The sequence below is a fragment of the Maylandia zebra genome, linkage group LG13 (genome assembly GCF_041146795.1).
Source record: "Maylandia zebra isolate NMK-2024a linkage group LG13, Mzebra_GT3a, whole genome shotgun sequence".
Lineage (NCBI taxonomy): Eukaryota > Metazoa > Chordata > Actinopteri > Cichliformes > Cichlidae > Maylandia > Maylandia zebra.
Genome location: NC_135179.1, coordinates 15,472,355 through 15,493,120, shown reverse-complemented (window position 1 = coordinate 15,493,120; position 20,766 = coordinate 15,472,355). Strand labels below are relative to the sequence as shown.

General features: G+C 39.4%; 1 protein-coding gene and 1 long non-coding RNA gene across 2 annotated transcripts; one reads left to right on the top strand and one right to left on the bottom strand.

Annotated features, from left to right (window-relative positions):
* The first annotated feature begins 2,305 nt into the window (after nucleotides 1-2,305).
* Nucleotides 2,306-17,718, top strand: LOC101464984 (bifunctional 3'-phosphoadenosine 5'-phosphosulfate synthase 2). The gene is made up of 12 exons (XM_004551565.6): nucleotides 2,306-2,663; nucleotides 4,485-4,599; nucleotides 4,676-4,911; nucleotides 5,054-5,192; nucleotides 5,364-5,482; nucleotides 6,950-7,063; nucleotides 9,562-9,673; nucleotides 11,901-12,106; nucleotides 12,225-12,360; nucleotides 14,623-14,891; nucleotides 14,975-15,204; nucleotides 16,903-17,718. The coding sequence occupies exons 1-12, from the start codon at nucleotides 2,640-2,642 to the stop codon at nucleotides 17,042-17,044; spliced, it is 1,842 nt and encodes a 613-aa protein (XP_004551622.1). The 5' UTR covers nucleotides 2,306-2,639; the 3' UTR covers nucleotides 17,045-17,718.
* On the bottom strand, nucleotides 16,154-20,498 carry LOC143421782 (uncharacterized). Its single transcript, XR_013101359.1, has 4 exons — nucleotides 20,402-20,498; nucleotides 17,845-18,004; nucleotides 16,473-16,583; nucleotides 16,154-16,272 (listed from the first exon to the last, which is right to left on the bottom strand). It is a non-coding gene; the product is annotated as an uncharacterized LOC143421782 (long non-coding RNA).
* Between the last annotated feature and the right edge of the window lie 268 nt (nucleotides 20,499-20,766).

Genomic DNA, 20,766 nt, shown 5'->3' with positions numbered 1-20,766 from the left:
CCAGTCAGAGAATGCAGGTATGGCAAACCATATTTAACATCGTGCTAGCAAAAATCATTAATCTTGTAAATACATTAGTTAAAATATTTTATTTGCTTTTGATCTTTCACTAACATTTCAGGTAAAAAAGATTGTTTAGATTGATTAAAGTTTCAAACAACATTCCTGCTTTTAAATTTTAAACGCGGTCTAAATTTAGATATGATCTAATTTGCTCTAACGAAGGGGACGTGGAAGTTACTTTAGTTTGTTGCCAGATCAAAGTTACATTAATTTGACTTCCTAAACATTCTCATGATAAATTTAATTTATTCTGTACTTTGACCATACTGAAAAATAAAAAGGACTATTTTAAACTGAAACGCTAAACATAAACTGCTCTTGACCAAGTTACATGTTACGTCTTGATGCAGGTTCAATCATGCATCCCCAAAAGTTGATTCTGTTCATCTGGACGTGGTGAGTTGTCATTATGCAAATGTACTTTTTATAAGATTGGGTGAAACCTGCAGTCATCTGAGACTGAAGAAAGATACACAAAATGCAATATTGTGCTAGCAGAATGTCACTAATCTTGTAAATTTATTGGTTAATATAGTCTATTTGTAATCTAATAGAGCACCTTTGGAATGTAGTAGAACAAGAGATTTGCATCATGGATGTGCAACAACTCCATCAGGGCCAAAATCTCTCAGGAATATTTCCAGCACTTTGTTGAATCTGGAGTTCCACAGGATTCCATGCTGGGACCAGTTCTATTTACATTATATTTGTTTCCTTTACACAGTATCATTTAAAGGTATAGCATACATTTTCATTGTTATGCAGATGATATAAAGCTTTATCTATCCATGAAACCAGATGACACACAATTAGTTAAACTGCAGAAATGTCTTAATGACATATAGGCCTGAATGACATGGATATTTCAGTGTCTAAATGTAGATAAAACTGAGGTTATTTTACTCACCCTAAAAATCTTAGAAACTTCCTTACTTAGATACTTACTCTGGATGGGATTACGTTGACCTCCACTAACACTGAGATGAATATTGGAGTTGTTTATGATCAGGATATGTCCTTCAGTGTGCATGTTATACAAATAGGTATGCTTGCTCTTTTCCATTTGCAGTGTCTCTAAAATAAAAACATCCTTCCTCAGAGTGATGCTTTAAAACTACTTTCCACATTTGTTACTTCTAAAATGGACTACAGAAATTCACTATTATCAGGTTGTTCTAAAGCTCCCTAAAAGACTGCAGTTGATCCAAAATGCTGCAGCAAGAGTAGTGACAGAGACTAGAAAGAGAAAGCATATTTCTTCCATGCTGGTTTCCCTTCACCGACTCTTTTCTAAAGTTAGTTGTTGCGAACTTTAGAATCTATTTAAAATCCTTCTTCTCACATAAAAGATCTTGAATAGTCAAGTCCCACCTTATATTAAGGACCTCATATTACCATATCACTCCAACAGAGCACTTCACTCTAGGGTATTTAAAAGTAGAGTGAAGGCAGAGCCTCGAGCTTTCAGGCCCATCTTCTGTGGAATCAGCTCCTACTTTGGGTTTGGCAGATATACAGCCTCTGGTTAAGCCTGAAAGTTTCTTTTTTGATAAAGCTTATAGTAATGGCTAGATAAGTTGTCTTTTGTCCTGTCTCCCTGCCCTCACCCCAAAACGGTTGTGGCAGATTGCTGCCCTTCTCTGAACCTGGCATGCCAGAGTTTTTTTCCTGTTAAAATGTAGTTTTTCTTTCCCACTGTTGCAGAGTGCTCGCTCATAGTAGGACATCTGCTTTGTTGGGGTTATCTCTGTTTTCTCTGTATTCTTACGATATTAAAGTGACTGTTGTTGCGATTTGGCGCTAAATAAATAAAATTGAATTAACGCTTATATTTTGTAAGGTTTAGAAATGTCTGGCTAGTTGATTACACATCTTTTTCTGTTGCTAAACAAACTTATGAACTCACTTATCGATACTTCTAAACTTTGAAAGACTCCTTTGAAAGACCCCTTCTAAGGAGAGGCTCATTCTCCCATTGGTGCTTCCTTACTGTGCCCTACATTTAATCATTAAACGTGGGCTACATTTAACCCCTTGTTGCCCCATTTTTGGGACAAAATAGATTTCCATCCAGGAGAAACTTTCTACTTGCTTGTTTTATGACTGGATTTTTTAAAGAGGTTTTTTTCATATGGGGTGAGGTGTGGTGTGAGCCAGTGGCGTCTGGACGTGTGGGGGGAAATGGGAAGACACCAGCGACTTCCTCGACGCCTCAGTAAGAGTGATTTTTACTCCAACGCTTGCCAGTTTGTGGCATTGGGTCGATATATCCAGCTTTACCCGGTTTTACCTCGGTTTAGGTTGCTAGTGCCGTTTTTCTTGAAGTTTGCCGGTATCCGCTTTTTTTTCTAACGTTGAAGGAGGAGGGCCAGGAGGAGAGGCAGGGCCAGTGGAGTGCTACGTGTCTTGAAAGTCCCTTTTAAACACCCCCCTCCGTTGCCTCTTTCGATTACTACAGCCCAAAGTTTCTTGCTTTAAAAGTCGATCCAGCATCCGACGAACATCCAGGCCTGCGTGTGTGCAGCGGTCCGAGTCCGGCGTCCAGGAGTCCTTTGGCGGCATAACACTAGAGCGAAATGTCCGGAGTGAGGCTTCGCACAGTGAGTAGATGTGGAGATAACGGGTCGAATCAGACACCAGAAATTTAAGCTGTCATCAGATTAGCCCCACAAAAAGCGAAATGTACTGTGTCAGCCAGCAGCCCGACATGTGTGCGAACTTAGTGTCACGTTAATAGACTACCTGCTTTAAGCCCTCCTTAAAAACGGCGATCTTACTACGAAGGTCTGCTGGTCGTGCAGAAAAAAACCCTTCTTTTTTTCCATTAGGAGTGATTATTTATATAAATGCAATTTTCTGAAAAGCAGGCTTTTTTTTTACTGTCCTGCCAGGTGTGGCTGTTTGTAGACTTGCCTCGACTCTGAATGGGACAGTTGTTGTAGTAACGTATCCATGTCAGTGTAGTTCATTCATAACATAGAGTGTCTTTTGAGAGAGGGGAGAAAGAGGCCCCTGTTAAAGTGCCAGAGTGATGCTGCACGGGAATGCCGCAGACGTATGTGGAGCCACATATGAGAGATACACCACTGAAGGGGTGCATCATTACTGACACTGTAACACTGATGCAACCACGAAGATTAATCATCAGCTTTCTTGATAAAAAGTCACTTTTCAAAGGAAGTTGCGAAATAGTCGCTCCTTTTGACATTTAGTAGCTAATTCAATTGGCTAAGCTTTCAGAATTGCCATGCTGAGCAACTCAGGAGCAATTAAGTAAGTAAGAAATACTCATGTGTCATTTTCTTTGAGGAATTCGCTGACATAGTTATCAGCATTTATCCCCTGTGATTTCCTGAGAAAGAGGATGGGAGTTGAACTGGAGCGAGGGGAGAAGAGTTACACAAGGGGCATTCTTTAAAAGGAATGCAACAACAAGAGAAAATGAAAAGGGGATTGAAATGAAAAGAGGGTAAAAACTATCAAGGTAGGATGGTATTATTACAAGAGGTATTACAACTTTTAATAGTGAATGATGGGACTTTGTTTTTCCAGCCAGTGCCATCATTGTATTCATGATGAGGTGGTGTTTTGGCAGCGCAAGGCTGCAGTGGAAGGTGGCTCCTATGTTTAAGAGAATAGCCCTGTTTGTCTAGGCCTCTCCCACAGCGTGTGGGTCTGTATATTTTTCACATGCGGTATGCCTTCCATGTCCTTTGATTGAAACACACCTTGATTTGTGCTGTGTCAGAGTGCAGGATTTTATTTTTTTTTTACAACCGAGGCTGTGTTAGCACCAGGAAAAAAGGGCTCTTTTCACAGAAGTTCATCCAATGGCAGCTGGAATCCTGTGCGGTCCTTCGAGCTGTTAAACTACTTTCATATTGGGTAGGCATTATAGGCGTAAGGGTGTAGGGAAGAAGGGCGACTGGGTGCAGAGGGTGAACGTGTGGGCACGAGCACTGCCACATCATCGCTTGGCTACAGGCAGCACACTGGACACATTGTCAATTATTCCTCCCTCTCCCTCCCTCCCTGCATCCCTCATGAGCTTCCCTACCCTCCCATTTATAAGTCTTTACAGCTCCATTCATTCACATCCACATAGTTACTTTATCCTTGTAGAACCAGATTCGTCTAGTCTGAAAAATTATATATGACGTGTTACTTTACATGACTTGGAAGTAAATTTAAAAGGATCCAGTGAAAAGCAAATGCTATTTGTTCTATGACATCGTGAACAGCAGGTGAGACTTGTCTGTGATGTCTATCCAGGTAAATATGTCATTTGGTGTGTGAACTGAATACGCTCAAACTGAATACCCTTTTGTCTGCTTCTGAGCCTATACATTAGGTCTATATCTTGTAATATATTAGCCTATATATTTATAATATATTTGGAGCCCCTGCTGCTTCTCTTTTAGAATCTCAACAAGGCGACCAATGTGGTGTACCAGGCCCACCACGTCAGCCGGAGCAAGAGAGGGCAGGTCGTGGGCACCAAGGGGGGCTTTAGGGGCTGCACCATCTGGCTCACTGGTAAATCTTTATAGTTTTTCCACCATATTTAGACTGGGATCAATTTGCTTATTTACCACCATGCTTTTACCTCTAGGTTTGTCTGGTGCTGGAAAGACTACTATCAGTTTTGCCCTGGAGGATTATCTCGTCTCCCATGGTATCCCCTGCTACTCACTGGATGGAGACAACATTCGCCACGGCCTGAACAAGAATCTCGGCTTTTCTGCTGAAGACCGCGAGGAGAACATCCGGCGTGTTGCAGAGGTGGCCAAACTGTTTGCCGATGCCGGCCTCGTTTGTGTCACCAGTTTCATCTCTCCTTTCGCCAAGGTGAGGAAAGCTTAAGAGTTACATGCTGCATGTGTTTATTTAAGACTGAAATCATTGCCTAACAAAGGTTGACGCTAGATTTTAAGTCGACCTCGAATCAAAAATGCATTGAAATCATGTATCCGTGCCGTTTCTCCCACAGGATCGCGACGAGGCAAGGAGCGTCCACGCAAGTTCCGGGCTGCCATTTTTTGAAGTGTTTGTCCACGCGCCTCTTGAAGTGTGTGAGAGCAGGGATGTGAAAGGACTTTACAAAAAGGCTCGCGCTGGAGAGATCAAAGGTCAGTGTGATGGTACTCACAGCAAGAAACATCTATGAGATATGAAAGTCATCCCAGACCCTATGAATATCTACAGGCTAGTTTACCACATGTTGTAATTCTGTCTCAGTCAAGTGATTAGGTAGTATTAATGCTGATAGGGTCTGACTGATATCTCTGGTTTATTGCCAGGTTTTACTGGGATTGATTCAGAGTACGAACGTCCAGAGCGTCCAGAGCTTGTTCTGAAAACCGGAGAACTCTCTGTAAATGAATGTCTCCATCAAGTGTTGGATCTGCTTAAGGAACAGGTAGGGTTCCAGAAGACTTGCTCCAGACCTTTTAAAGCAGAATAAACCACACAGCACAGTGTACACAGACTCTACCCACAGTGTTAATTTACACTTGGCAATTTCTCAGCAGGATGATGAAGAGGACACTATGTAAATTATGTAAAAGTTTGAATACTTGATCAGTTATTTTTTAATTTAAACATGAAGCTGTTGTACTAAAATAAGTTCAATATACTAAGGGAGGCCTATTAAGGGAGGCCACACCCCCTTAAAACAAACTATAAGTCGTGATAATTAACATCAATCTTTCAGTGTTCTCTGCCCATCAATGAAATCTTTCACATGAGAAGGAAGTGGTTGGTAACAACTAGCCAGAGGCAATGAACTACCTGGTACTTCAGTGGTTTTATATTACAGCAGCAAACAATAGTGATTCAGCAAGTACAGTATTAAAAACGAAAAAATTAAGTACAGGATATGGACTCCCTTTTTTTTTAAACCCCCCCCCCATTCCAAAAAAAACCCCTGGCCTTTTTGCTGCAAATAACATAGAGAAACACAAAGGACATCATTTTAATTTTCATGATTGTGAAAATGAGACGCACGCTAATCTCGGAGTAATGCACAAAAGAGTTTAGTTTACTCAAAGGCATGTGAATGAGCAATATGTTTGCACTTCATGTATGTACAAATGTAGATCTATATTACAAAGGCAAAACTGGAAAAACAGGTAAAGAGTGTAGCTCTATGTAGAAAAGACACTAACCGACCTTTACACACACACACACACACACACACACACACGTACACACACACACACACACAGTCAAGATTCTGTTGGGTATTTAAAAGGCCATTGGTTCTGTTGCCAAGCGTCTTATCTTTACTAAAGGAAAGGTTGCTGATAGAGTAAATGTGTAAACATGTGTGTTTTTACAGCCCCGGTCGTTGAGGTAACAGGTGACTGATTTTTTTGTTTTTAAATATCCCCGCTGTGTCAACATGAATACGCAGAAGCAGTGTGCACACATTAATCCTGCTGTGTAGAATTACATCAAACAAAATCAGGCAAGGCATTCACAGATGTTTGATTTTATTGAAAGGAGCTTCCGTAAACTCAAACGGTGCAGAAAATAAATTATTTAGCCAATACTATACTTATGAATTTGCTATTTATTTAGTGTGCCGTGTCTGATTCAGAATGTAAACCTGTAATTAGACGCACTGTGTGCACCACTCAGCTAGTGCCCAAAGGCGAACTTCTTTGGCAAATGCAAATCATGCAAAAAAGCACCATTTTGCACCAAAAGGAACAAAAAATATGCAGCATACACCCAGCAGTATAGTTTAATCTAAAAAGAAATGTTATTTTACAGCCTTCCGATGCACTAACCGTGCTGTTTAAACTCTTAAAAAAAAAGTCATTGAGTCCCTACATGAGCAGCGTTATTAAACTGTGAACATTCACTTTCTTCTCGTATGTAGAAAATTGTACCAAATGAGATCCTGGAGGAGGTGACTGAACTGTTTATCCCAGAGGACAGGGTGAACCATGTTCTGGCTGAAGCAAACACGCTGCCCACCATCAGCATTACAAAAGTAAGTACACATACTGTCACATAGCAAATGAGAACTCAGAGTCAGTACAAAACACTCCAGACAGTTAGTTATGGGTACGTTCCTTGCAGTGTGGACACTGTGTGTCAGGGTTCCTGGGTCGGTGACCCAGTATTTTCAGTTCACGTTCACTGTTTATCTTCTGCCTGTTCCACTTCCTGTTTTATTGTGTTAGCCTTGGTCCATGTGCATTATGTTCCGTCCTCTTCCCGTTTATCATTAGTTCATTATGTTCAGCTGTGTACTCACCAGGTTCTAATCTCTCATCACTCAGCCTGTGTATTTATGTCCCTCAGTTCAACCAGTCCAATGTCGTGTCATTGATGTTATTGTGATGTTGTCTCTCCGTCTGTATGTTCCGTTAGTCAGTCAGTGCTTCAGTCAGTCGTCCAGCCAGCCATTTTCTCCCTTTGTTCTGTTCATCCACTCCTTATAATAAATCGTCACCTACCTGCGAGTCCTGCGTTTGGGTTCCTTCTTCCTCGCCTCCACCCAACCGCTGACACTGTGTACTAGGGCTGAACGATTATGGAAAATAATCTAATTGCGATTTTTTGCCCCAATATTGCGATTGCGATGCGATATGCGATTATTTTTTAAGGTCTTTGTCTTCTGTATTATTAAACAAAGACAAGCAATACATCATATAGTATGGCCAATACTATATTACATTAATTTTAAACTGTTCTTTCCTGGAAGACAGACCTCTGTTATGATGACATGAGGTGATGCATGAATTGATGACTGACATTTTTATTTAACTTCTTCAATCACAACAGTATATTTGAACATACACAATAGTTAATTTTTAGCTTACAAACATCTGAGCATAAAGTGCTGACAAGGAACCCTGGTGTAAACATTAAAATGAAAGTCAGTACAATGTGCAGATTGCAGAAATATACATAAAAAAAATCAGTGGCTTTACCACACTCAGTTTTTCGACATCTGTGAACTACTAGACAGTCATTCAATTAAAAAATTATATTAAATAAATAAAACTAATAAATAAAAAATACACACATCTTACTGATCTCTGCAGTCAGTAACATTACACATAAAGTGCAAACATAATAGCAATTGTATAAACACACACACAAACACGCCTTTAAAATTTAAAGGCGTGAAATTGGACGGTCTAGCCTTCTGATTAGCGTCACCGCTGTCTCGGTGGAGTTTAATAAACTCGGCCGTCTGCTTCTTGCTATCTAAAATATAACCAGACACTGGTGTAAATTCTCGACTGTCTCATACTTCTGTTTAATAAGTTTTCTGTTTGACGTTTAGTCAGCTGTGTGAAAACCAAGGAGGAACCCACCCGGGGGATTAATAAAGTTTTATTTTATCTAATCTAATAACTTTAATCTCAGCCAAACCGATTTACTCACGAACAAACAAAACACTGAAAAAAGCCCAACAATAACATTTTTAGGTTGTCTAAGTGACTTATATATTACGTTTAACCCGAGCAGCGAAACTCCGCGGTGATCTGAAAATGATGTGCCGGGAGTTGTGCCGTTCTCGGCCGCATCAGTAACCCTCGAGCTCCCGGCTAGCTGTCGAGCTGGTGGGTAGCAGACGCCTCTGAAAACGTCGAAGCACTTTTGCAAATATGGGATATCTTGATAAACCGAGCAGATATTTGATGTTTACACAACTACTTTCTCGCCTGAAAATATGTTAAAAGTTTATTTTGTGACCCTGAAAGATTAGTATGAGTAATTTTAAAACTTAGTAGCGGCCGCCATTGCTGGAAACTGGAGTTTGGCTGGGCCGCGCTATGAATTCTGGGATATGGTAGTAATTTGGACAGCCTTCGGCGCGTCGCTGTGACGTAATCGGTCTACAAATGCGGCCTCAGGAGGATGCAGCCCATGAATTTGGACATGTCCAGAGTATAATCGCAGCCTTTGCGGTTAGAAAATTGCACTTGATCATGTCGCGATATTATCGCAAATGCGATATATCGTTCAGCCCTACTGTGTACTAAGAAAATATTTCCTTTTCCCTGGTTAATCAATAGGGAAATGCTCACGTAACTGTCAGTCAGTGTTCTGCAGATGCTAACAGATATGCAGCTTCTTGGCAAACATTGTTTCAAACGTTGTGAAAATAAAGGTAAATAAATCAGTAATGCTCATTTTAAAAAGGGAAAGTATTTTAAAGTGAATTTATTCTCTGTGTAGCCAAGTTGTTATTTTACTCTTTGTGTCTATAGTTGAAATGGTTTTTGTAAATCTGCAGCTCATATTGTCTGTCTCTATTTTATCGTATTCCACTGGGGTCAATCCTTCCACTGTTAAATTATTCACTTATTTAGAGCAGGCCTACAGATTAACTTGTGAATACCACTGAAATGTGTTTAATTTGCAATACAGCAAATGAAATATATGGCTTTCCTGAACTGGAATCGCAGTTTACAAGTATTTTGTGTTATTTTCTTTTCATCCTGCTGACGATGCTGTTTTATTCATCTACAGCTGGATCTGCAGTGGGTGCAGGTTTTGGCCGAGGGCTGGGCCAGTCCACTAAAGGGATTCATGAGAGAGAGAGAGTTCCTCCAGACTATGCACTTTGGCAATCTCCTAGATGGTAAGAAAAGTCCTTAAACTTTCAACATCTACAACATCTAGACACCCCCTCCCTGCTCCTAAAAGTGACATTAGGCAGCTGAATTGTGATTAATTCAGTTAGTGTGGGGATGTCAGACTAATTTTACATACACTTTGATCTTATGTGGGCCAGACCAGTGAATCTCCCCTTTCTGCCAGTGCAAAGAAATGTAACTACACATTTAATCAATGAGATATTCTAACATAAGAAAAAGAAGTGCAATGTCAGCAGTAAAAAGTAAATGAAAGAAATCTCTTAGCATGATTCTTTTGGCTTAAATGGTAAGAAGTAAACGTGCAAACTTACAGAAATCTGTTATTGAATTATGAATTGCGTTCGGGGAGGTCTTTATTGATAGGAAAAGCTGTAAAACTTGTGTAAATACAGTTGAAAGTCCAAAATTTATGTCCAGCCATACATTGGGCCAGATCGGAGTCCACACCATCTCCAAGTTCAAGCAAACGGTTCACAGCGACATCTAGCAACATTTACACATCACTTTCAGCCTCATACAAGCCTAACAGTGGATGCAAAGCACAAGCTGCAATCTACTGCAATCAATGAATGTGAACAGAATTATTGGGCCATGCCTCTTAATCTTGAAATTCAGGTATTTTCACTGTCATTGCCAAGAGGTGTATAAAATCAAATGTCTAATAAACATTTGTGAAAGAATGGGTTGTTCCAGAGAGCTGACTGCATTCAAACGTCACGCTGTAATAAGATCCGATTGTTGCGGCAAGTCGCTTCATGAAATTTGTTCCCTCCTAGATATTCCATTCCAAAGTGAAAGCGCTTAGGGACAACAGCAGCTCAAGACAGTTAAAGTTACGGAGCAGGGTTGGCGAGGTTGGCTGATGTGAATGGCGTGTAAAAGTTACAGAAGCTCTGCTGACTCAATCGTCACATATACATAACATAGCATTTGATCTCAGCTGTTTCCCTTCTAACTCACAGTAATATTAAAATATTTGACTCGCTTTCATTTTCTCCATTCACAATTCGGCAGTGAGATCTCTCTCTCACTCTGTGAGTATATGTGCAAGGGGTGTAAGGGAGCTCGCACACACAACAACAGGAGAGAAAAGTGAGTCAAAAGTGTGGCCACACTTAACTAGAGTTGATGTTGATAATCTTTGTTGTTACAAGTCGCCTACACTTGTGGCAACAAACTTTACACATAATGTAAGTCCGAAATTAAGCAATATCTCTATTCCTCTCTTCTCTTTCTGTGTGTAAATAACACAGACAAATTGTCTGGTTCAATTTAAAATGAGGCAAGAATGAAGGGAAAGCATGAATGAACCTCTAATTTTTAAAATGAGCACATGCTATTCCACTTGACATACAAAATTGCTCTAAAGCAGATAATGTGCATGTCCTTAAAGCACAGAAGTAACTGTAAAATATATTATTATTTAATGACAGACCAATTAATTCTTTGATTATTTCTTCATTGCCCAATAATAGTAATTATATTTAATTAGACATTACAGCTCCTTTCTGAGATCACACTCCTTCTCTTTGAAGTGTTTGTCATTAGTGTGCTGTGTTATGGAACGGCTGTGTGCAGGCAGGACAAGGACCCAAAGTGCAGACTCCAGAGACAGACGTGAACTCAAAAGGGCAACAAAACTAGGACTAGAAAATACACTTACACAGACAGAACACACAGCTCAATAAGGGTAGATCGCGACACGGACACAGAGAAACACAGAGGGAGCAATCAGGGAATGGGCAACAGGAGAGAAACACAGCTGTGGCAAATCGAGCCTAACGAAACTGGGGAAGCAAAACCAGATACATTAACATAAGACAAGGACCTTCAAAATAAAACAGGAAACATAACACAGACTGAACTTACAGACACAGACTCACAGGCAGGCACTACAACAGGGGGAACAGAGACGTGGGACCAGGGCAGACACCGACTGGACACGGGGATATAGCAGACAGGGGAGACAGCAACTAAGGATTACACAGAGACATAAACCATAAGAAAGAACTCTAACAAAGAAACCAAAGACTAGAAAAGATAAATAATATAATAAACTCAAACCTCTGGGTCAACGACCCAGGCATCCTAACATGCTGCACCTGTTTTCATATATGTTTTCATATTTTCATGTATTTCAAAAGGAAAACACTCGTAGAATTATAATTGCTTGGCTTTGTATGTTTAAGATCACTTCATCTTCTCTCTCAGGTGGGGCCATCAACATGTCTATTCCCATTGTCCTGCCTGTTAGCTCTGAGACCAAAGAGAAGCTGGAGGGCTGTGCAGCGGTAGCTCTGGAGTACCAAGGTTCACGTGTGGCTGTTCTCAGGAACCCCGAGTTCTACGCGCACCGCAAGGAGGAACGCAGTGCCCGCCAGTGGGGCACTACTTGTCCACAACACCCGTACATTAAGGTTATAATGCAGCTATTAACCTGTGCGCAGTTAAAAATTTGGAGACTGGAAGGTGTTCTCATGCCAGCATCACACATTTTAATGATGAAAAACTGTTCTCTGCTTTTATCCTTGGCAGATGGTTATGGAAGGAGGTGACTGGCTGGTAGGTGGGGATCTGGAGGTGCTGGAGCGAATCAGATGGAACGATGGACTTGACCAGTACCGCTTTACTCCAAAGGAGCTCAGGCAGAAGTTCAAAGATATGAAAGCAGGTGAGAAAATCTAAAGTACAACACTACAGTGACGATCAGGAGATACAGAAGTGGCCTTTTTGTTTGGTTTGTTGTCAGTAACTTCCAGTATGACATATATATTTCTCTATAATAAAGCAGTTATGGTAACCGGTGAAAACATGAAAAAAATTAAAGCAGTGTATTTAGCAATACACCCTTTGTCTTTCAGAAAACTTGACTAAGGACCAGATGGAAAAAATTAAATGGTAACTTTAAAGCTGCATGGTGATTTTTGTGACACGTCCTGTGATCAATGGGCACATATAGTATAGTTAGGTCTGTAAGTATTTGGACAATGGCAGTTTTTGTAAATTTGCCTCTGTACACCACCTCAGTGGATTTTACTTCACACAATCAGAATTTGATTGAACTGCAGACTTTAGTTCAAGGTAACAAAAGTATTCAATTATTAACTGTTTAGCAATTACAGGCATATTTGTATATGCACTCCCACATTTTCCAAGGCTAATCAGGAGTTTCATGGGCAGGCCTGTACTCTCATTATTCCCTGGCACATTAAACAAGTAAAACATCTGGAGGTATTCCAAGTGTTCAGTGGAATTTTCAGTATGGGGTCCAAAGAGATGTTGGTGCAAGTGAAAAAGCCCATTATTAGACTGAAACCCAAAATAAACCTATCTGAGAGATAGCAAACACTTTAGGATCAACAATCTGCTCAGAAACACCAAAAGGTCTGAGCGACTGCAGAGCAACCGCAGAGAAGATAACTGTAGTTGATGACTCCAGAATACAAAATTATATCCAATAAAAGTTGTTTTCCTTAATTTTTACAACACTGGTTACACTTTGGAACTGGAAGGACAGATTAGATTTTCCTAAAAGCAACATGTCAAAGAGCCTACATGGTTGTGGAAAACTAAAAACAAGATTAATTTGTACCCAAATGACAGAAGTGATCTGAAACATACTATATTACCTGTTAAACAAGACAGAAGGATATTCACATGTCATTATGGCATGACCATGTATGGTTACAGGTTGCACCAGTTTTTACTGATGGTTTAACTGCCCAATTACTTTTGCGCCTCTGAAAATTTGGGCAAGGTTGCAAAAATAGTAGTTATTCCTTAACAGTTAATGCAAAACTTTTGTTAAACCCCTTGAATCAAAAGGCTGAAAGTCTGCACGCCAATCACATCTTGATTATTAGATCTGAAATCCGTGTGGTGGCAAAACTAAGAAGTGTCTTTGTCCAAAAGCTAATGGAGCTAACTGTATTCCTGAATGCAATGAACAATTAAATGACATCATCTGTTTTTACTTTCACCCGCTAACTTTGATGTGACTGCTTTGTGCAGATATTGTTTTACCTATTCATCTTATCCACAATGCACTGTTTATTTTGGCACTTTGTGTTTTTACTATGCTGAGGTTTGTTACCGGTGTGAGAGCATGGTGTTATCTGCACTAGGTGGACAATAACCTGTACTTTCTTATTGTTAACAAGCCCAAAGCAAAAAGAAACCAACAGTCTGTCTCAGTAGTTCCCATAGCATGCCAAGCCCAAACCTGTTTGTTCCCACCTAAGAACATTATAAAACACGTGATTTCTTAAAATAGCTTTGGACTGTTGTCATAGAAAACATCAACATCAAACAGAGGGAAATTATGCATTTTGGGGGCTGTGTTTAGTATGCTAAAGAGTAATTAATGTACATGGGACTGACTTAAAATAAACACAATGCTATTTCTTTTATGCTTGTAATGTCACCCAGTGCAAAAGTTTAAAAAAATGCTGAATATGTGGTCAAAGTGGGAAGGATTAAGTCTTCTTCAATAGCAAAGCCCTATAGGACTAGTTATGAAACATCAGATTAACATAACTAACAAGTAATGCAGATCTTGTAAGTGTGTGAAAGTATAGCTAAATTTTATGTTAAACCCACTGTTAAACTACGTTTTTTTATATATTTGTATAGATAGATATAGAAGGAGGAGAAAATGTGAGTGGACAGTATTGTTGGTTTTTAGGTATAATGGGATTTGTTGACAGTAAGAAAAATATAAAATTCTATGCATCTGTCTGTTGTCACACACCACCAACATTTTTGTTGCTTTTGTTCTGATAAAAGTGAATTTAAACACTATGATCAGGGTGTATTTGAGTTCTGTTAAAGGCATGGTTCGCATGTTGGCTGTGACAAATATTTTGGAAGGCATGATCATGAAGCACGTGTGTCTATTGTATGTTAATTTTATTATATGCTCCTCTGTCTTTAGATGCGGTGTTTGCATTCCAGCTGCGTAACCCGATCCACAATGGTCACGCCCTGCTCATGCAGGACACCAAGCGGCGATTGCTGGAGCGAGGATACAAAAATCCAGTCCTCTTACTTCACCCGCTCGGTGGTTGGACCAAAGACGACGATGTGCCTCTGCAGTGGAGGATGAGGCAACATGATGCTGTCCTGGAGGAGGGCGTGTTGGACCCAGCTAGCACCATTGTTGCCATCTTCCCTTCCCCTATGATGTATGCTGGACCTACAGAGGTGAGCAGCAGTGGTGGCTTATGGCTCACTCAAAGGTTTTAAAAAATACGGGTGCATGTGATATCAGCTTCAATGTCTTTCAGGTTCAGTGGCACTGCAGAGCCAGAATGATCGCCGGAGCAAACTTTTACATTGTCGGCCGGGATCCTGCAGGTATGCCTCACCCAGAGACTAAAAAGGACTTGTATGAGCCCACCCATGGTGGAAAAGTGCTGTCCATGGCCCCAGGTCTCACCTCTGTAGAGATCATTCCCTTCAGGGTAGCTGCCTACAACAAAACTAAGAAGGCTATGGACTTCTATGACAAAGACCGGTGAGTGATGAAAGATCTGCAGGTTTTTCTTGTAAGTTGCAGTCAATATTGAACCTCAAGGGGTCGCATACTTCTAGAAATGCAAAATTAACTGCTAAAGCCCCATTCACACCAGCCTAAAGACCGGTCAGTGACTCCCCTACTAACCACCTGAAGTAATCTGAAGTTAGCAAACACTACTAAAACAAAATACAAAACCTGATGCTTGATTGTATATAAGCATCTCAAAAATTTGCTGAAAAATATCATTCTACCCCTCCTTCATATCTAATGGATGATTGCAATATTCAGCTTCCTTTCACAAGCTAATGGCCCGTATATGAAATGACAGACAATTATAAATATACGCATACATTCACCTAGAGCTATAACAAGGCTATTATAGTTAACTAAAACTAAAGTAAAAACTAAAACTAGATGGTTAAAAACCATTTTAATTAACTAAAATAGAAACTAGACTTGGAAAAAAAAATACAAGGGACATCTTGTAGACAACCACTTTATAATAGTTGTGTTTTCATTGTAATACCTGTTCTAATTTTTTCTAAATCTCACCTCTGACACATGTCGTCCATACAGCAATAATTAATAACAACTAAGACTGAAACCAATAAACTTAAACTAAAACTAAACATTATTAAGTAAATATTAAATACTTAATATTAAAAACTCACTCTGGAACTTAAACTAAACTGAATTAAAAGCAAAAAGTCAAAATAAAATTAAAATAAAAACTAATTATATGATAACTCTATTTATAGAATCACTCACACACAATCACTGACCTTAAGCGCATTCAGGTTTAATAAACAATTCTATTTAGAATATATTATTTATATATATACTCAGAGACATATACACACACACACATATATATATATATATATATATATATATATATATATATATATATATATATATATATATATATATATATATATATATATATATATATATATATCATTTACCATGTGGTATTTGATAAAGTCCTTTGTCATCCATGTGCTTGTTGAGACTGTCTCTTTCTATTCCAGAGTTTGGCTCCACACATGGAAACATAAAATAAAACTGTAAAAAAGTGCGGCACAAACATGAAACACTTTCTTCATTCAGTGAACTGGTTCTTATATAGCACTTCTCTACTCTACCTGAGCAGTGAGAGCGCTCGTTATTCATACAAGAATGTTTTTCCATGCTTAAGTGTTTTCTATGTAACATTCACACTCCAATCAATGCATCTGAGAGCAACGTGAGGGTCAGTATCTCACCTAAGGATACTTGGCATGTAGACTGTAGTCAGGGATCGGACTGATTCTGATTAGTGATGACCTGCTCTAACTCCTGAGCTACAGTTTTTGGTGCAGCTCTCCGCTCACCAGCTGTTGAAGGAATGCACATTTTTAAGGACAAAGGGTAGTAGCTCATTAGTACTTATTTGGGTGTTCTTTACTGAACAGTAAAACATTGCATTGCCTTCGACACACTTTTAGGGCAAAAACTTCATTGCCAAACTAAAAATTTCACAAAAATTAGACTGTAAATTATTAGGCTTGTGCGTTTATATGTGTTTGTGTCGTAGTTGGTATTTGAGTCGAGATCTAATCACGGCGCTATTATAGAATTTACAAATTTTGATTTCTAATAACCTGTCCTTGCCACTGTATACTCCCTTTCCCCCATTCTTCTACAATTTCTCAGACACGACGAGTTTCAGTTCATTTCTGGCACCATGATGAGGAGCTTGGCTCGGAGCGGAGAGTACCCTCCAGATGGTTTTATGGCCCCCAAAGCCTGGAGGGTGTTGGTCGAGTACTACACCTCTCTTCAGAAGAAAAACTAATCAACAAGCTCATGAGCAACTATCCAGTTTATTCTTTAGGATTATTTAAGGTGGGATGGATTTTTATTGGTGCAAACTGCAGCGGTGGGAGTTTTATCTTCACCAAATCAAAATATGAATCTCATTCCTGTAAAACAATGGGGAGATTTTGTGATTATATGCATATTACCTTAAGCTATGTGTTTTAATAAATTAAATCTAACTAGAATTTTTTGTATGACTGTACACATAGGAGCACATTCCAAGACAAGGAAATCTTTATATATATGCATACATGAGACACTGAAGGGCGCACGACAAAAAACATGCATATTGAAGTTTTTATTACCTTTTTAACATGACAACTGTATCACTGTATTTGTATCACCTGAATGAAAGCCGTAGTCTTATCATTGCACACAGTGCCTACATGTTATAGATGTCATTGTGTTAATCCCTCATGTTAATCTTTTTATATTATTATGAAGTACTACAGGAATTTATATATATAAAATGTGTCTTTGTGGTCAATTTCAGTCCTATAAAACTGATTTTTTTTGTTGTTGTTGTTGTTGTTGTTTTTTGTCTTTAAGATTTCTGTGACTTCATAAATTGTGCATATGCATTCATATTATAGGATCTTTGCTCGTAGGAAAATAAATGTAAAATGAAATAATAAAAACACTTATTTGTTATATGACTATTTAGCGACTACATTGCACAGAGATGATATGTACTTTGAACAAGATGATTTAAATGTTTTCTGCAGTACCTCTGGCCCGACTGTGACTGTGTGGCCCTGGTTGTGCAACAATACTTACCTCTTCTGTCTGTACAGAGTGCATGTTTATCAGTGCTGTATAAGGTTAAAGGTCTGCCGGATAACTCCATTTAACGGATTGGGGGTGGGGTGAGGGGGTATAAAAAAGTCCGGTACCAGGTGCGGCCGGAGCTGCGAAGCCAAAAGTGCAATGCCGCCATCTGCTGGCAGAAATGTGGAGAGGCGAGAAAAAAACGTAAATGTGTGTAAAAGGGCACAATCGAGTTTTGGTTTCCGACTTAACAGCTAAACTCAGTGACAGCATATTGTATTTACTTACTGAGATGGACACAAAGACAGTCAATTATCCCTGCATGTTATCCTAAAACTTCCAGCTGTTCTTTTTATAGGAATAAACCGGACTAACAACAGTCACACTGTCACTTTGTGCATTAAGAGAGCTCAGGTTTTGGCTCTGGATTGACTCTGCTAACTAGATCTTCTATAACAGATTAAGGAGAACATGAGACGCTTTCAAATTACACTTAAGAGATGGTTGAGCGAAGTTGGAGGACTGATTCATTTCGCTTCTCATTAAGCTGTGAGGGCTTACAGCGCTACAAGATAAGTGCTCTTCAGTGGGGAGAACTAGTCTTCGCTATAAGAAGGAGATTCCTAATTAGCCTTACATGGGATCAGATCATTTAATCTGCGATGTTCCAGGTAAACCCATTTAAATCTGCTGAACTGTACCCTCACTACTTTATAAAATCTCCCAACTACTCTAGCATGTCATGTCACTGAGAAATGACCACATGTAAATCTCCGGTGTCCTACAGACCTGCATATTCCTAAATACAGGCTGCAGTAACACTCCAAATCGGATGCACTACTCTAAGAGCAGAAGTCACATTCCCACTCAGATGTTCCGCATTGCAAGGCTGCTAATTTAAAATGACTATCAGCTGCACAGCTGTCAGGTTACATGGACTAAGCCCAGCCTCCTTGTTTCCAGATGCTGACTGATGTTGACACACAGTCTTACATTAAGTGATCATTTTATGGGTGTTGCATTCTGTGACCAAAGAATCCATTTAACTGTCTCTAGCTTTCATGAAATTTAAAACACAGTGAGGTAAGGTGCCTTCTGTTGGTATGAATGAAATACATCGCATATTGAGCTGCTGTTTTTGTTGTTCATTAGTCGTCTGACTGTATTTTCACACACACACACACACACACACACACACACACACACACACACACACACACACACACACACACACACACACACACACACAAGCGCGGAATGTCCCAGATGACAACTTGATTTTGTTTGTTTGTTCAAAGCCATTATTGAGAACAGGGACGTGCAGAGAGGTTTAAAGGGGCGGGTGCTCAAAGTTAAAAAGGGGCACATTGAACCATGCTGAATAACAACAACACACATTCATCAAGAATCTAATATGGGAAGGGCAGGGCTGTGTTGATCTGAGACTGTAGACATTAAAAAGTCCACAGGAGAGATGGTAGCTGATTAAACAAGTGTCATGAGATAATAACAAAATGCAAAGATTGGTGACAGCGCTTGGAACCATAAGGCAACGAAAAACTGTGACATAAACTCGGCTCTGCCTGTGAATCACTCTTTGCTTCTCTTCTTCCTTCCTTCCCATCATTTCATATATCACTCTCCACTTGCTGTCTATCTGAGAACAAGGCACAATTTGCTATTGCAATAAACTATAATCTAATTATCCACACCTAACAACTCCAGCACTTAATCTAAAATAAAATGATGACAGAAAAATGTTATAGCACTGCCTTTAGTAGCCTCATACAGCTCCTACTGTTTCCTCCTCATGTCCTTACCAGCCATGTCTGCACAATGTTATATCATGAGTAATATTTTTTTAAATCCAGCTAAATAAAACACACACATGCACACACAGTGACATTTTAGACCTTCTTCAGAATACTGTATATACTATGGGCATCCTTACATTATTATTTATTACTAGAGCTACAATAATAAAGCAATGAGGAGGGGGAAGTAATAAATATGAAATAATGTATTTATGATGATTCCATTTGTTTCACTATCCACTCTGTGCAGGGCAAAGCTTATTACATTTTTAAACTGTAGAGATACAATCATTTTACTGCTGTAAAATCCAACTTTTGTCTTATTTAAAATATAAATCTAATATAATCTGCTTCTTAATGTATGTTCTTTAAAATACAGCGTGTGTTTTTTAATATATTATAATTATAATAATTATTATGTGGACATGCATATTAGATCGTTTTTTAGTGAAATATAATCCCTCCAGAAAGGCAGGAAATGCCCAGAAACTTACTTTAAAACTAAATATGTTCCCTAAAACGGTGACAGAGCTACAGACCCATGACAGCCTTACACAGGTAGCCAGCAGCTATGACCAGCACTACTTGTGCAGTTAATAAAAGGACAGGTAATGTTTGTCGCGCTGTTGCACACACAGCACGCTCGTTTGTTTCAGTTAGTCAGTTGCAACAAGACAGCTTACCAACGTGTATGTAATAAGCTAATACTCCTGTGTGCTACACACTACAGGGTACGCTGTACACCTACTTACTGGTTTTGTCGCATCAGTCTGTGTCTCTGAGTTAACTTGTGTTTCTCCTACAGCTCCGGACCGCAAAAAATGCGCGTGCTCTTTGTGAGCTCGTTCCCGGCTCATAACCAGCGCGTTCTGCCGTCGAGGGCGATCATTGGTTAAATGTGATCATGTGACTGATGCAAGCCAGATCCTTTTATTTAGCAAAACTATGATTAATAGTTAAATATTATTGTTGAGGGGCACAGACAGGACTCCGCACGCACACACACATAAAATAAATAAATAAATAAATAAATAAATAAAATTTAAAAGTTGCCTCAACAAAAGGGCACTTTGGGCACTCATCAGGAAAGGGGCGGGTGCTCAAGCCCCTCTAGCCC